This window comes from Aythya fuligula, chromosome 19 (assembly GCF_009819795.1).
Source record: "Aythya fuligula isolate bAytFul2 chromosome 19, bAytFul2.pri, whole genome shotgun sequence".
NCBI classification, from domain to species: Eukaryota; Metazoa; Chordata; class Aves; order Anseriformes; family Anatidae; genus Aythya; species Aythya fuligula.
In genome coordinates this window covers 4,329,093-4,345,675 of record NC_045577.1, presented here as the reverse complement: position 1 = coordinate 4,345,675, position 16,583 = coordinate 4,329,093, and the positions used below count along the sequence as shown (strand labels likewise).

At 53.3% G+C, this 16,583-nt stretch overlaps 1 protein-coding gene across 2 annotated transcripts in view; it reads right to left on the bottom strand.

Moving 5' to 3' along the window:
* The window catches only part of ABL1 (ABL proto-oncogene 1, non-receptor tyrosine kinase), a 68,986-nt gene that overhangs the window by 28,228 nt on the left and 24,175 nt on the right, over positions 1–16,583 (bottom strand). Inside the window, exon 1 of one of the 2 annotated variants that reach the window (XM_032200156.1) lies at positions 2,138–2,455. The exons of the other annotated variant lie outside the window; for it this stretch is intronic. Coding sequence (XP_032056047.1) covers positions 2,138–2,222 — 85 coding nt within the window. The 5' untranslated portion in view covers positions 2,223–2,455. Of the gene's footprint in view, positions 1–2,137; positions 2,456–16,583 lie in introns of those variants that run through there. 2 annotated transcript variants of the gene reach the window in all.

The window sequence follows — 16,583 nt, the reverse complement described above, 5'->3', positions numbered from 1 at the left end:
TCATCAAGCGCTGTCATGTTTTTGTTAGCAGATGAAAACCAAAAGAAATCGAATTAGGTAAAATTGAGTCTATCCTCCTGGCTCCAGCTGGATTTCCACGCGACTCGCGGCCCTTCCACCCCCTCAGCAGCTCTCTGTACGGTTTCACAGTCTACCACGGGGAAGAAACTCTAGGTTCTCCTCTCATGTCCTCAGCAGCTCCCCATGCTGCTAAGACAACACAAGGGCCTTAAATCCTCAGCGATATCACCATGATCTCTTTAATCTTTTCAGAAGTGCCAGCACGATGGCAGGACGCACGCAGAACAGCCCGGGCATCCCATACAGCTTGGGGACGTGGCTGGGGGCCCCGACACGCGGCCGTCCCCTCTTGGGGGCTGCCACTCGGCCTCTGTGGGCCTGAAAGGCTTCCACCAAACTTGCTCGTGGTGGGTTCTGGACTAGTGCTGTCCTAGGCAGCTGTCACAGCATGCAGGGAAAAGCATCCGGGTGGCAGTGATGGTGTTTGGTCACCTTCCACACCTACGTGGGTGCTGGCTGCAGCTTTGCCCCGTGCTGAGCTTTGGGAGAAGTTTGTTTCAAAGTTCCTTCAGCGCCCGCTTCCCGCTCTGTTGTGAAAAATCAACACACAGCCCCGCTCCCAGCGAAGCTGCAGCTTACATCGGGCAGTGTTTGCTGCCTGATCAGGCCGTTCACCCTGCCGGGACGGAGCTGTGCTCTGATCCCATTGTGCAACCACGCTCAGCGGGGAGGGGGCAGCGCCTGCCCCGCGTACAAAAGCAAAAACTTGCAAAAAAAAAAAAAAAAAAAAAACAGCCAGGGCAACACCCCCATAAGGCCCTGAAGTGCTCTGCCTACTCTCTGAGGGCCTTGCTGAGAGATGCAGCTGCTCGGGAAGGAGGCCCAGCACAGCCCAGTACGGCCCAGCCCTGCTGTGCACACACACAGCCGGCCCCAGCACGGCACCCACGGCCCCAAAAGCTCACCGAGGAAGCCGGTCACGTAGGGAAGGGCATGAGTCCGCCCACCATTAAGTGTCTGAAGCTTTAAGTAAGCGGGATTAGGGGCGTAAAGGAACCAGAATTGGAAGGAAAAAACTCCTCTGGCAAGCGTCCCTTGGGTTTTAGACAGCAGGAAAGTATTCGGAGCCACCAAAAGGGGCTGGTGAACGCGGCCTCCGCGCGGCATTCCTCCGGCTCGGTCTGTCCCGAGGAGCCATTTGTAGTTTTTGGGATTCCTGACCTATGAATTTCCGAGGAACGTTTCTCCGCTGAATATTCGAGAGTTGAGCAAGAGCTGCTCGCCATAGGCCGCGCGGCATCAGGTGGTGGCGTTTCTCCCCTCTGATTTGATGAGTTAGCAAAGTACTCCTGGCACGCCGATTATTTTTGCTGAAGTAACATCCAGCGACACAAAGAAGCCCAAGAATGCATCGGCCGCCCGGGCACGGCCCAGGGCTGCGCTCCCCTGGGGCTGGGCCCCTCGCTCACGGGGACAAAGCGCTGCTGGCTGCTTCGGGAGAGGGTCCCGAGCCCCTCCTTAGGATTAGGGGGACTTTTTTAGGGTTCCTCAGCCCAGCAGGGGCACAGGATGGGGGCCCCACACTGAGCTCGCCTCTATCAGCAAGGCCTCCAGCGAGCTGCCTGCGTCAACTCCGATGTCAATCCCTACACAGGGGGTGACTCAACCCCGCGATTCTGAACGCCTGGCTGTAGGACCGTCCCCGAAAAGCGAGCGGAAAGGGGTGGCCAGGAGCTCCCAGGAGCGAGCAGAGGGACGCCAAGGGGTTTTCCGCCTTCGCCCAGAGCCTTTTTCCCCACTCTCCCACCCTCGTCTGGCTCCCGAGAGGAGCTGGAGCCTTTTGGGGGGCTAACATCGCGCCCTGTCCCACTGTGCTGGCGGTGTTTGTGGGGCCGGCTCGCCGACCGCTTGACATTTCCCCACCATACATGGCAGAGCCGCGCTCCCTTTGTACGCCTAATGAAAATCACCTGGCCGCCAACACGCTCACCAGCGGGCTCCCGGCTCCCCAAAAAACCCCCCTCAACTCCCCCAAAAACCCTCAATCCCCCCCCCTTAAAGCCTCCAAATCTCCCCAAACTCCCCCCTTTCGGGCCCCGCGCCGCGCCCCGCTCACCTTCCAAGTAGCAGCTGGAGGAGGAGGAGAGCCCCTTCTTCGACTTGCAGCCCACCAGTTTCAAGCAGATCTCCAACATTTTCATTTGTTAGAGCGAAACCCTTCGAGGTTCCCTCTCCCTCCCCCCCAAAAAAAAAAAAGCCTGGCACAAGGAGGCTCACAAGGACGAGCCCTGGCGGAGCGAAGCCCTGGGGGCCGTGCTCTCCCCCCCCCTCGGGCAGCCTCCTCCGGGCATCTTCCCTGCTGCTGGTTGCCTCCAGCCGACAGGGGAACGCCGGGGCCGCCCGAGCTTTCCCCGAAACTGCCCCAAATTGCCCCAAAAAGTCGCCCGAGGCCGCCAACAAAGGGCCCCCTTCGCAGCCTCCCCCCCCCCCTCCCCTTTCGCTGCCTCCTGCCGGCAGCTGCCGAGCCCCGCCCCGGCCCTTAACCCTCCTCCTGCCGGGCCCCGGCCCAAACACGCCCCGAGCCCGGCCCATGTCGCGATAATCGCGATGGGAAGGCGCCGATAACCCTGCAGGGGAGGCAGCGAGACCCCCCCCTCAAACCTCCGGGGCTGTACCTGCGGCCGGCACCTCCCTGCAGCCTTCCCAGGACTTACCCCTGCCTGCTCCTGGCAGGGTTTCCCAACCCTGTCCTCAGCTTGTTGTGCCTCCTGCCTCAATCAACCAGGGCTTTTCTGAGAAATAAATAGGTGGGAGGCACCTGCAGGGATGTCCCAGAGCGATGCAGGAGGCACAGCATGAGCCCGAGTGCTGCCAAAATGCCTCTGAGCGCAGCCAGGCCCGGGCACCAAGCACCAAGGAGCCTCGTCCCGTGTCTGACCGCCTTCAGAGTAAAGAAATCCTTCCTCATGTCCAGCCTCGACCTCCCCTGGATATGTTTTATATATCGCTGTCTATACAACAGCCAGCTGGGTGTGCTGAAACATCCCCGTTCGCTTCCCCCAGTTTGGGGTGCCCGGGGAGCACAGCTCCGAGAGCCCCGGTGCCGCCTGCGGAGCTGCCCAGGGGACTGACAAACTGACACCTCCTTCATTTTGTCCCTGAAGGCTTCCCTTCACCCCTGGCAGTCTGTGTTGGCAGTGTTACTGGGGCTCTTCTGCCCTCTGAAGTTTTCAAACGTTTCACGCTTTAGGGGGAAGTCCACACACTGCAGCATCGGGGGGCCCTGCCTCAGAGCAGGCCCTGCTCGGAGCACGGGCAGCGCTCTGCAGCACTGCTTTGGCTTCACTCTCCTCATCCTGGGAAGGAATCGGCAGCCCTCAGCTCATGCCACGCTGAACAGCAATAATAACTTCTGCCCTTTTTGTATCTAAAAACACCACAAGCCACATCACCGCTAGCAGAGGAGCGGTTGCAGCGAGGACAACGCAATATTCCGAGTGGTTTCAGCCTTTATCCTAAAGCAGCCGAGCATGGATACCCCCCTTTGAGAAGCCAGAAAAGAGAAGTTGAGTTTGCTGCAATTCAGACAGCTCATACAGAGGTGAGGCTACGTGCCTGGCCCCCCCGGCAGCCAGCAGTGTGTTACAGAGGCAGGGATGCAGCCCTCCCCGTGCCCTGCCTTCCTCCCTCCCCTTCTACAGGATTTCTTTCTATTTCATGGCAGCCTGAGCGTTTCAAAAGAAACCAACACTTTCTGCTCGTTCCCTGCCCACCCGACTTCAGAAGACTGCATCCAAGAGCTTGTGCAGAACAAACCCAAACCTAAACAAAAAAAAACAAAGCAGATTTGGAGGAGAAAGGTTACGTCAATGGCAGGAGGCGCTGAGCCATCACGTGCTCGGGCCCAGCGTTGTGTTTAGGGAACTGGGATGAAGTCAGGTTTGCAGAGCAGAGCAGGCATCTTGCACGCAACTCCTCTCTACGTGACGAGCATCCCTGCCCTGCCTTGCTCGCCTGCAGCTGTAGGAACTGCAAGGATGTGAAATTCCCGTTCGGTTCCCCTGGAAGCACAAAGGCCGCCCCCCGACTGCTCTGAGTAAGGTTACTCCGAGTGCTGGCAGCATTATGGTGGATTACATTCCCTATCAACCCCTGGGGTTCTTCCTCCAGATGAAAAACGCCTCGTTTCGAGGTAAATTAACCCGCCCGCAGAAGAACCTCGCTGCAGGAGAGCCACAGCCACCCAGGGACCCAAACACAAAGAGCTTTCCTGGGATAGCTTCCTCTGTAGATAAACCCTTAAATTAATTCCCTTTATTTTTCCACGCAGGCAAGCCTGTGTGGTCCCTCTGCTACAAACTTCGTCCTTCAGCAGCTCTTCATGTGTGTCATGGCAAGCTGCACTGGGAATGCTTTGGAGCAAACACTCCTCAGTTAGCACATGCTAGGAAATTACCCGGCGATACGGAAATAAAAGCCACATTGGTGGTGTCACACAAGTGCTGCTGCTCTTACGGCTGACATCTATTAATCCCTTTCATGTCTGTCGTATAGGCATCTTCGAGTAAAATCAGTCATGAAAAGCGTGCAGACTTCTGGACTGCAGAGACTGCTGCAACCTCTCACTCAGCCTCGCTGTTGGCAACAGCAAAATGGTTTTGGTTGGGACTGGCCTCAAAAGGTCTCCGGGTCAGGCTCCAGCTCAGAACATGGCTAGATTTAGGGCAAAACCAGGCTGTTCCTGGGCCTTGCCAAGTGAAGTTTAACCATGCCTGCAGCACGCCACACCTTGATGTTTGTACCTACCCAACGCTGCAAGGCCATAACCTCCTCAACCAGCTGCCTCCGTGTCCGAGCTTCTTCTCGCAGCCGGCTATTTTGTTCCTCGCTTCCTTAAAGCTACCCAAAATTTCAGGGCAGCTCTTTCCAAGAGAGCAATCACATGCACATGCGCGACAGCCGCGGTGAAAGGACTGGGCTCCGTGAGCAGAAAGTGAGTTTTGGCATGATCCCCCCCCGTTCAGACAACTGGAGTGAATTTCGTTGCGATACCATTAAAAACAGCTTGACTGCTCGCCACCCGTTTAAAAGCAGAGCTTAATTTTAAAATCCCCTTCTGAACCCAGAAAGGTAACACACTGGAGCCCCAAACACCAGGGATTTTTTCACAGGTACCTTCAAGTGGCTTTTTTTGTCCTGCAACAGAGGCAGCACAAAATAGGGGTTAAAGCAAAGCAGTGGAGGAGTGCCCCAGCCAAAGAGCAGGTTCTTGCTTACCATTACAGGTCACCCGTGCCTCATCCTGCTCCTCTGTAAACACAGCTGAGGATTTCCCCACGGTGTTAGGGAACTCGGTACACGTTGTACAGCACTTTGCTGCCTCCCTACTTTTTGTTTGTTGCTCCACACATCCAATCACATCATTTATAAGACGCATTTTCCTCCTTAAGCACTAAGGTTACTCGTGGTTTTGGGCACACCCAGCTCGCTGTCTCTGGTTAGAGGCAGGTCCGTACTACAGTGCTCCCTGATGAAATCAGTCAGGCGGTGGCACGGCACATCTCACACCATTACCTGAGCACAAACATATGCGGACATGAAAGCGATCAAAGAAACCTACGTTGAAATCTGTGAATGACACAGCATGTGCTGCAGCCCCAGCTGTAGCAAAGCTGGGCTTTGATCTGACAGCAGACGCAATATTGCCTCTTCTCCCAAGGGCTGGGCCAGCTCTGCCTGACAGATTCTGATTTTCCTCTGGGTTCTCAGATCTTCCACCGTTCAAATTCTCCGTCTACTCTCAGACGGGCTGTGCCAAGCCTTCTGGAAGACACCGATCGAGGGGACTAGCAGCTTGAAAATCCTGGCTGCTAAAGCCTGCCTCCTCGGCCGCGGTTGTGACTTCGGAGATCAGCAGGCACCAGTCGGACCAGCAGCACCAGTAACAGGCAGACCCAGACAGGAGGCCCAAGTGGTTTCTGCTCTGCCCACACGGAACTCTGTGCCTTCAGTGGTGTGAATTTCTCCAGCACTGCCCTATGTCAGCTCCACTCTGCTGATGCTGCCATCACCTGCTTGTTTGCTGCCTTTGTGCAGCATCTCTGCCTTTTGCGGTTCGTGTTTGAGCCCCTGATTTTACCTTTCCATCTAAAAATCTTCTCAAGATCCAGCTGCCTTGCTCACAACAGCACGGACAGCTGCCAGTTAGAACAGCACGTTAAAAACAAAAGCCACTTAACTACAATTCCGATACTTTTCAGCTCGCTCTCCAGTAGGCATTTTGCCTCCAGCCCCCCAAAAAGCCATCACAAGCACACGTGGATTTGAGTAAAGGGCAGCCAGCACCTGAGGGCAGAGTGTTTTCCTTCCTTCAGAGCACCTCGCATGCTGTGAGTGGCCCAGCAAGAGCCCAGATGCTACCTGCATGCACCATGAAATATTAACACTTTGGACTGCCAGGCAAGAAACAACAACAAAGGCAGGTTACCAGAAGGCCACTGGAGACCCCGAGAGAAAAACAAACGGTTTTGCAATAGGGCATGTGCGTTTGTTGGGGTTTGTTTCTCCTCGATTTAACAGATGTTTGCGATTTGCAATCCTCCCGGCCGAAGGACTCGGCTGAGGAGCAATGGGATTAGAGATGGGATGTTCGACTGGTTGAGATTCCTCTCCAGCAACGGGGCAGAATCCTTCTTTTAAGGTAGTAACGAGGCAAAAGGTCCTACTGGGCTCCTGCAGCGCTGGCCCATCCTCCTGGTACCCATGTGAAAAAGGAAGATGTGCTGTGAGCTCCACTGAGCTGCCTGCGTTACCAGCCCTCGCCTGCAAGGCTCATCCAAGAGCGAAGGGGTTCTTTAGAAACCACTGAACAAGCTTTTGGCCTCTCCCATTAAGAGCCTTTTGAAACATCTGCAGGCAAAGGAAAAGAAAGAGGCACCTTGCAACTTCCAGATCTGGAAAAAAAAGGTAGAAGCTTTACTTTAAAGACACCAAATAACATTGACTCTACCTTCTCCTGAGAGCTGAGCTCTTCTCGCCTGATCAATTTATTAAAATTGGGAGAGGTGGAGCGGGGAAGGGCAGTTTGTGTGCTAGGTAGAGTCACATCAGCTTAGGGATCCTGCTGAAGTTCAGCGTTTGCTGCCAGACCGGAGGAGCCAGCACACAATCAGAGGAGATGCATACTTGCAAAGTGTCAGAAACCAGATTTTTAGAAGCGTTTCTTTGCCCAACACTGACTCAGAGCTTGAGTGGGAGCATTTCCGTGTTGTTTTACCGAAAAGGCAAGGAGATGTGAATGAAAAGCGAAAACCAGGTTGCGCCAGGGGGTTCAGAGGTGCTGACCTCGTGGGTTATCCTGTGCACGGCCCAGCACGGCCACCCGAAAAGCCAGGAGGAGCAGTGAGAGCCGCCTCGCTCCCCAACAGAAAGCAAGCAGTTAATTCCTTCCACTCCAGAGGCGAAAAATCTGCCAAAGCAGAAGACCAGGCCTGGGAGATCAGATTACACGTGAGGAGGGGGTGGAAGGGGAGAAGAGGAAAAGAAAACAAGAATTGCGAACCGGGCGCTGCCTCAGCCCCAGCAGGGATTAGGGGGAACGCGGAGGCGGCGCCGCTTCGCCAGCAGCAGCAGCTCCGTGGCAGGCGGACGGGGCCGTGAACACGCACGCCTTCCTGCGACCCGGATCTCGACCAGGAACATCGACCTGTGCCGAGCGGGGCAGCTCCAGCCAGTGTTCAAAACCTTCTGCATGTTGATGCTTTGAGTGGAGCACAGCGGGGATTTCAAATGGGAGATGTCGAGTGATGCCCGGGGGAGCAGCACACCTTACTGGGAGCCCAGCGGCGGTCCGATGATGGGCAGGCTGGTGTTTCTCCAGGGGTCTAGTCCTGCACAGAGTCGTGTCTCTGAAGAGGGGGACACATCTCCCTCCTGGTCTCAGCCAGCTGCCCTGGGAGAGCAGCAGAGGTGGAGGCGGACACATCCATCCCCCTCATCTCCGTCCCGGTCTGGGAGCAGGCAGGGCACTCAAGGAGGCTCCCATTCTGCTGAGCGTAACAGGACGCAGCCCAAGCACTGAACCTTCCTGGGGTTTGAACTGGTTTGGAAGAGCGAGGTGGTGGAGGTCCCTCCAGGTTGCACCATTAACACAACGCCAAAACCTGATGCAGAATTAAGCAGGGAAAAAGTTTTTAAATCGAATCCTTTCAGCAGGATTCGATTTTCTTGGTCCATGTAGAACGCAGTACCTGTCACATTTACATTTTCACTTAAAACATGGTTTGAGGCTGTGGAATGCCTCCACGTTTTCTGCCTTTTCAGGGAAAAAAATTATACAAGAAAATAATAAAAGATGGTGTAAAAGAAGAAACGTGGGCTACCGATCCCAGTAACCTCACCCTCTGCCTCTCCGTGTATTTTGAGAAACCCAAAGCTCCTTTCCCTTCGCCCTACCTGTCTGTCATTAATCAGAGCCATTCGCAGGGCAGATACATTACATGTGGTCTGAGGTTTACTGCTGTTGGCATGAAGAAAGACTGTAGATCCTGTCTGCCCGCATACCAGACAGAAAATAAAGAAAAGTGCGCGAGCGTGGATGAACAGCCACAGTCAGCATCCTAGGAGCTTCCGACCCTGCTTCACACCGGCCCTACAGCTGCTGCAGCCGGTGCTTGAGGCTCAATTTTGTTGCTTTATCATTTACAAAGCTTTTGAAGACCTACACAAATGATTACAACCAACATTTGAGTGCTCCTCACTGCATAGCCGTGGAAATGATGGTGCTGGGTCCCAAAGGGGCCAGGAGAGCTGCTGGTTCAAAACACCGAGGAATTTACCTGTAGTGACAAGTACTGAGCTGTACGGATGGTTTAATTTCATTGACGTTTCCCAATGGGAACAAACATCTACAAACACGCTTCTTGTGCAGGCCGTGAGCACCCCCCTTACATGTCCTTATAGATATCATCTTCTTCTTGTTTTCTCCGTGAAGGAAAAACCATGAAATCTCCCAGTAAAAATTAAACAATGTCGAGCACCTTCTCCAGTCGCATCTCTCTCCCGACATCTCACAAGAGGAATGGAAAACAGCAGATGTTGCCCAGGAAGGATGTAACAGACAGCTCCATTTGGCTTCACCAGATGGAGGCTGATCTCTAAATTTGGGGTTACCTGGATGAGACCTGAAATTTAGCATGGAAATCCCAGGCTTAACTTCACTAGCCACAGCACATTCAGACTGCCCACAGAAGTTCCTCTGCCTGCACAGCCAACTTAAGAGATATTGGATCACGTCATCACAATCATGATTAAACCTTCCAAAATAAGGGAACGACCAGGAACAGCCTGCAACACCCGTTAAAGGACACAAAGCTATGGATTGAGCCGACAAGAGGTGGGAAAATCCAGGGAGAAAGTTTTCGGTGGTTTTCGGTGGGTCACTGCGTCCCCATTTCCTCCCTTCTCTTGGTTCAGCTCAGTCTGTGCAAGGCTCCCTCCTGGAACGCAGCCAGAGGATTTTCGGAGAATGAAAGAGCTGCTGTGTTCCCTAATCCCTCCCTCCACCCCGCACCTTAGTTAGGGTGCCAGCAGAACCCGTTTGAAAATTAATCTGAAAGCAGAAGGAGGGTCGGAGAAAGAAACAGCCCAGAAACCTCCAGCAGCCCTGGAGTCAAGGGGAATACGAAGCCAGTGCTGCACTCGAGAGAGGTAACGCAGAAGGATGTCAAGCCGTGTAGCGTACCGGTTATCAGATCGAGCAAAAGCGCAGAGGAAAAGCCTCACAGATTATGTGAGCTCTCATCTTGTAATTACACCTGGAGTGTTAGAGAAAAGATGTCACAAAGGCACCGGGAGGATTAGCAGGTTGTCGTTTCGGAAAGAGCTGATAATAGCCTGGGTCCCGTTCGCTCGGTGTCAAGCTCTCAGACTTGATCTGGCTTTTAAGATGGAAAATATTTTAGGAAAATAAACGGAGGGCAAATTAAGCGCTCAGCTTAAACACACACTTATGGAGAAGAGACACCACAGCTTTATTCCCAGCTCTTCTTCAGGCTGCTCCCGTAGCAGTCGACCAACCTGGTGCCGTGCTTGTGCCCCACTTGTACAAGATTTCCTCCCCCCGTGGGAGGCTCAGCGACCACGTGAAACCTCGGCCCTACACCCGCTGCACCACCTCCAGCTTATAAACCCCCTCTGCCTTACTCCTCTTGCGCAGAGCTCCCGTGATCTGGTTTGAAAGCCGCCTGGTGGCAGCTGGCCGGGGCGGAGGACAGGGTAAAAACTGCTGAGCTGAACTCGAGGCAGGCTTCTTGGCTTTTCACGGCTCGTGCCGGGTGTGCTCAACGTCGATGAGGCATCCTGAGCTACCTGCGAGGAGTCTGCGCACGCTGAAATCACAACGGACGTGAAAAGGTCCAAGAGTAATGGATGTTTTACCTCCCTCCCACAGAAACCCTTGATTTGGACCCAAGAAAAAGGGAAGGTTTTCATGTCGGGACACCAAGAAGCCTGTCCCAAGAGAAACCAGGAGCTCTCTCGGATGAGGAGCTGTTCCCTGTAACTGCACTGGGACTCCCAGAAATGAAGTGAGCTCTAGATTACGATGACAGAAGCACCCCACTGCGCTTCAGTCCTGAAAGCTGCGAGGAGTCAACACAATTACCGCCTATTAATTGGGATCCACGACCGCTTGTTAGCGCTGAACGCCGCCCTCCTCTGAATTTGCTCTTTTTGAGCTTCTTGTAATATCACGAGAAACAGCAAACACGAGCAGCAAGGAGGAACAGCCTCTTCTGAAACCACTTCCAGGAACAGGGATTGTTTAAACAAAATACATTAAGTGAAACCATCTGCGTGAAGGGTCAAACGCCATCTGAGGCTCGACCTACAAAAATAGCCATTTTACAAAATTCAGGCTATCATCCCTTTTCCTTTTCTTCTTTAATCTGGATAATTGGGTGCACGGAGGGGGGGTACGGAGAGGGTATGGTGGAGCAAGGAATTTAACTCAGCGGCTCCGGGGCCGAGAAGACGCTGCTGACAGCCTCAGCATCACCTTCTCCGGCATCCTGGGAGGAAGGCTTTCTCGGCCCCGTTGGGAGGAAGGCTCTATGATGGGACGAAGGCTCTCTGATGGGAGGAAGGCTCTCTGAGCCCATCGCTGAGCATCCCGCTCGCAGTGGGGTTAGGCAATCGTCCCTGGCGCGGGGCGCGTGGGAGGGGTCCTCCCCAGCACTGCGTCAGCCCCGGTGCCAGACAGCCCGCGGAGCTGAGTCACAGGGGATGTTGTTTTCGCAGGATTTGCTGGCGAGAGGTAGGTGACAGAAGAGGTTTGGGGAAGAGAAAAGAAAAAAAAAAAAAAAAAAAGGTGATTTAGAGTTATAAAGCGATAAAGGATGTATTTTAGCCCGCTGCAGCAGGGGATGTCAGTGCTGGAGCGCAGGACGGCTCAGGGATGGTTGGTTATTGCTAACGATAACAAACATTAGGCAAAAATATTCAGCATTTTGCTTCCAAATGGGCACTTTGTACCATTTCAGCACCGAGCGATCCCCTCCTGCCCCAGAGGGGCCACACGCCTCTCACCCAGCCTATCTGAAGCCCAACTTGCACGGGAGCAACACGGAAAGCACGGCGCCTCGAAGCAAGAGGAATGGCAGGAGGCCTCGGACACGGAGCTCCTCGGGCATTTCTTTGGCCACTGCAACTTGTGACCTGCTCTCACTGCACCATGGGGACCCTGCAAAGATCCCACAGCCGAGGGAGAGCGCCTGCATCTGAGCACGGCCTTAGTCACCTGATGCAGGCTTGATAAACGCCGGTTAACTGCAGAAATATTTCCGTCTGTATCACTAGTGAAGTCAGGCTTTAATAAAATATTGCAGCTGCAAAGGCAAAAAATCATTAATCATTTTTTTCTGGAAACCAAGCAGATGGCGATGATGGAAGTGAAAACTACAATTCACTTGTTTTCAGCAAAACTGCCAGCAAGAAGGCCAAAAGAATACCAGTTGTGGGGTTGTTTGTTTTTTTTTTAATATATATATATTTTAAGCATTTATGAGCCAACGTGTTTCATGCCTGGCAGCTTTTTAAGCAGACAAATATTTAATGGATCCAACATAAATGCAAATATCAGCTATCAAAAGTCAAATTGCACAGCTATGATGTAATGAAATAGCTCTGCTTTATGGGAGTGAGGTCACAGGTTTGAAATATGGCCTCGGATGCAACAAAATCTTTCACAGGGGTTGCAAGAGCGCAATGCAATTACTTGCCTACATCTAAAATTTTATAGATATTTAAATTCAATTGTGAGGATGTGAGTCATTAATTTGCATAAGTATTGCCGAGGAACAGAGCGCTCCTCAATCAAAATGAACTAATGAAGCTCTCACGGGCTGACTAAATAGCTACAGCGAGAGAGCTGAACTGGTACATTGGAAGTTGTACGTTACAGTCCCCAAACGTTTTTATATTCCTGTTGATAAAGAAACGGAATGGTCTGTATATGCAGAACACATAGATCAAGAAACAACCCGGTGGAAGCAGCCTCGGGGAAGGGATATATATTCAGAGCCACCCCGGTGGCATTCCCAAGGATGCCCAGCCAGCGAGCTGCCCTGCTCAGCAAATCCTTCAGCACTGGCTGCTCGTTCTGCTATTTTCTGAGCTCTCTACTGGGAGGAATAGCTTCAGTCTGTTTTGTTAAACAGGAGGCCTTGTAAACAGGCAAGATGGGCTCTCCACTTCAAAGCACGCGTTTTAGGGATCCATCAGGGAATTTATGGAGCCCAACATGTTATCTTCGACTTCGCTGTGACACCTCCAGATGGATGCTTTCTCCCTCCAGAAATACATCATAAACTCATCTATGGTTTTGAGGACCCCGAATACGACACTGGTTAGCACCACAGGAAGCTGTCAAATACATGCAAACCCAGCAACAGCACTGGAACAGGCTTGGGTTGTTCCACCCGGAGCAGGAACCAAAACCATTTTAAGAATAGCAAAGCTAACACCTGAAATGAACTAATCTGAGTCAACATTAGGCCCGAAGGAAGGAGGTATCCCACGTCCCTTCTGTTTATCAGTGGGATGGACGCAAAGAGAACGGGGTGCGTTAACAGCCAGCCCCCTTGTGATGGGCACCAGGGCAGCGAGCGCTCCCACCTCTGCCCCTAACCCCGCTGAGATCCACACACGTGTTGGCAGGCCCCAGTGGGGTTCCCTAATCAAATCTGGTCTGCTCAGGACAGACGAAATGGCCCAAGAGCAACCCCAGCACGGGACAAATCCCTGCACGAAGCAGCCCTGAGCACAGACAGCTGAAAACGCCGAGGAGAAAGGAGGAGCGGGGGCCAAACCCAGAGGCTGCCCCCCGCCTGCCTTCCTGTCCCTCCCAATAAGTTATTCATTAACATACCAAAACACACATATCAACGAGGAATTCATGGAGATTCCCTGAATACCAAAATCCTGAGTACAACGCTGAGCAGAGCCAGCTTACCACCCCCTTCCAGCTCCACACCCTGCCCCGGGTGGATGGCTGCTATAAAGCCCCGCTCGGGGCTCCAGCAGCAAAGCCCTCGCCAAACCCCTTCCCCACCAGCGCCTTCCCCGAAGGCAGCACAGCCCCAAACGAGGCCACGACCACGAATGCTGCGTCTTTAAATCCGTCCCCGTTTCCTTTTCCAAGTTGCTGTTCGAGCCGTTACAGCTCCCTCAGGACTCCACTGACTCACTGCACTTTCGGGCTGACGCAAGCACGCTCCTTCTGCACAGCTTCAAAACAGGCCCCAAACGTTTCCAGGCACAAACCGGCCACCGAAAAGCGGTGTAAATCAGGTGCTCTTAGCGAGAGGGCATCGCCCCATGAAACAGGGAACAAACTTCAGTCCTTTTCCTTCTAGGAAATCGTTAACCACCAGCACAGCACAGCCATCCCTAGGGAGCACGGCTAGGGATGCTACCGCTCCCACTCTGAGATCCAGAGGGAAACAGCTCACTTTTGGGAAATGGTTCACTCTCGGCTAAGCCCCAGGAGTGCTGCTCCATCACCTGGGCACCTTTCGGCTTGCTGTTCCCAGCATTTGGGGCCGCAGGGATGCACAACTCTGCCCCCAGGCTGCACCTTTCGGAGCACCCCGCACACAACGTCCATCCCAGCTTCTCTGCACCCGTGCCCAGTTCCTCAACTCTACCTGCCAGCAAATCTGGGCAGGAAAAGAGAAAAAAAAATGTATTGGGAGGGAGAATTTAGGGTAACACTCAAACAGATTTAGCACCTGTACCAATGGTGGCTTCTACAGAGCCCAGAACCTACCAGCTGGGAAGATGCATACAGAAACGTGGCACCAGGGAAGGCAACTTCCATGTGTGAAGACTAAATAAATTTTCTCTTCTGAAGCCCTTCACTCAGCTTCCTGGGCTCCTCTGGTCACTGAACATCAGAAGATGGACCCTTTATGTACATTTTTTTTCCTTACAGGAATGGCAATAAAAGTAAAGCAAATACCGGGCTTCTGACTTACGTTTGCTGCCTTATGGTTCAGCTCCAAAGGCAGCTGATTTTTTTATTTTCTGCTTGTAGCTTTCAGCTTTTATCCACTCCGAAAGATGTCACTGTGACAGGAGAACTGGAAGTGACATAAAAATGTAAAATCGAACAATGAAGTGGAAAAAAAATCAGAGAAAGACGAGTGTCTTGTTTTTGTCACCTACATTAACACCGATAATAAAAAATTCAGGAAAAAGGCTTGCTAGGGAGCCTTGTTATTCCCTTCAAGCCAAGTTAAATAAGATAAATGTCTAAACCAAACCTGTTTGCACTTCAATCTTCACAGCATGTGACAGAGAGGCGATGCCTTTGCTAGCAGAAGGGTCATGACTGTGGCTTGCCAGCCCAAGGGTTGGCAGCATCACCGCGCCTGGGCTCAGGCAAACACTGCAAGCGGAGGCAACACCTAAAATCCCTTTTGTTGCGTTGCAGTGGGACTGTCACATTTCCTACAAGCAGAGCTGTCACAGACGTGGCTGTGACCACGTGTATGGGGCAGGCTGGAGCCACCAAGAGCACAAAGGAGGCCTGGAGCACGCACATGCTGCGAGGCGCAGGAGGGCTTCATGCGAGTCCTGAGCCAAGAGCTCAGCGACCAGTGCCTTGGCTCCCCTCCTCCTGGAAAACGGTGAATTAGAGGATATTTGCACAACTAACTTCAATCCTTTATACCAGGAATATAAAAAAGCAAAAAAACACAGCACGTGCCCAGTAATTCTCTGTTTAGACACTGGGAGTCTTATACCGAACCTCAAATTTAAGGATGCAACTAGAGGGTAAGTGTACTCGACTTTATTTGGATTTTTTTTATCGGTATTCACAATATCTTGGAATGACGGAGTTGGGAAGCTAATTCATGAGGAAAAGGAGCCACACAGATGCATCTCTGAGGCATGCTAGCTGCACCGGCCTAGGAAACCAGCCCGCTGTTAAACCGCTTGAGAGCTTGCGCCTCCCAGTCAGCCTGGACCTGCAGCCCGGGAAGCGAGGATGCACCGAGGGCAACGATCAGAAAAGCTTCAGGAATTATGATTCACCGAGGTGAATCACCAGCAGGTCCCCTGCGGGTGGGACTGGGGGCCAGCACACCGCCTGCAGCCCCACGTGGGATCGCAGGAGCCCTGTTGGCACGCATGGGCATCGGGACGGCTCCACGGGCAGCAGGTCCTCGTTGCCAGCCCCGTCCCCGCCGCACCGCGCCAGGCGGCTCTCGCTGGGTTGTTTCCACTCGCAGCTCGAGGGCTCGGCTGCCCAGAAGCCCACACAGCAGCACGGCCCCGCTGCCAAGCCGTGCTCCATCTCCTCAGGATCATCTCCACGGCCACACACCGGCCAACTCCTCCCTGGCTTCACGTGGGAAGCGTGGCGGCGGCGCTCGGTTCTTTCCATTTCAGACATTACCTTCCCACAACACAGCCTTCACGCCTGCCCAATGGCTTTATCTCCAGCAGAAGCTCGCCCCGTGCTCAGACACCCCACCGAGCCAACAATCCCTCTGGTGCTTGCAGGATCCCTATGGAGCTCGAGGAAGATGGGTTTTTATCGGGGTCCTTTGCATCACGGCGGCGAAGACGGGGAGAGCAGCTCTGCAGCCCGTATTTGAGGACGGTCGAGGGCTTTTTTGCTGGAGCAGAAACTGGGGAATTTGGCCTGGGGTGCTTTGCCCAAGGAGCCATCCGATCTCATGACTAAGTGCACGCGAAGCGATGGGGGCGGCGGGGAGGGAGAGACACGCAGGAGGACGGAGCTCTTCTAGTAAACATCTGAGCCGCCTGCAAGAAAGGCCGCGCTATTAAAACGGAGCCGCTGCTGCTTTTCCAGTATCTTTTCCTCTGTTTATCTCAGTTGCCATGGCTCTGGCTTGAATCATCCGCCCAAATTGCATGCACATGTCTCGGGCCACATTATTTCCACTCGCTCCGGATCGACTTTCACTCACCTGGCAGCCAGCGGAGCCAACCAACGTCATCACGCCCCGCCACGCACAACTGCTCCGCCGCTG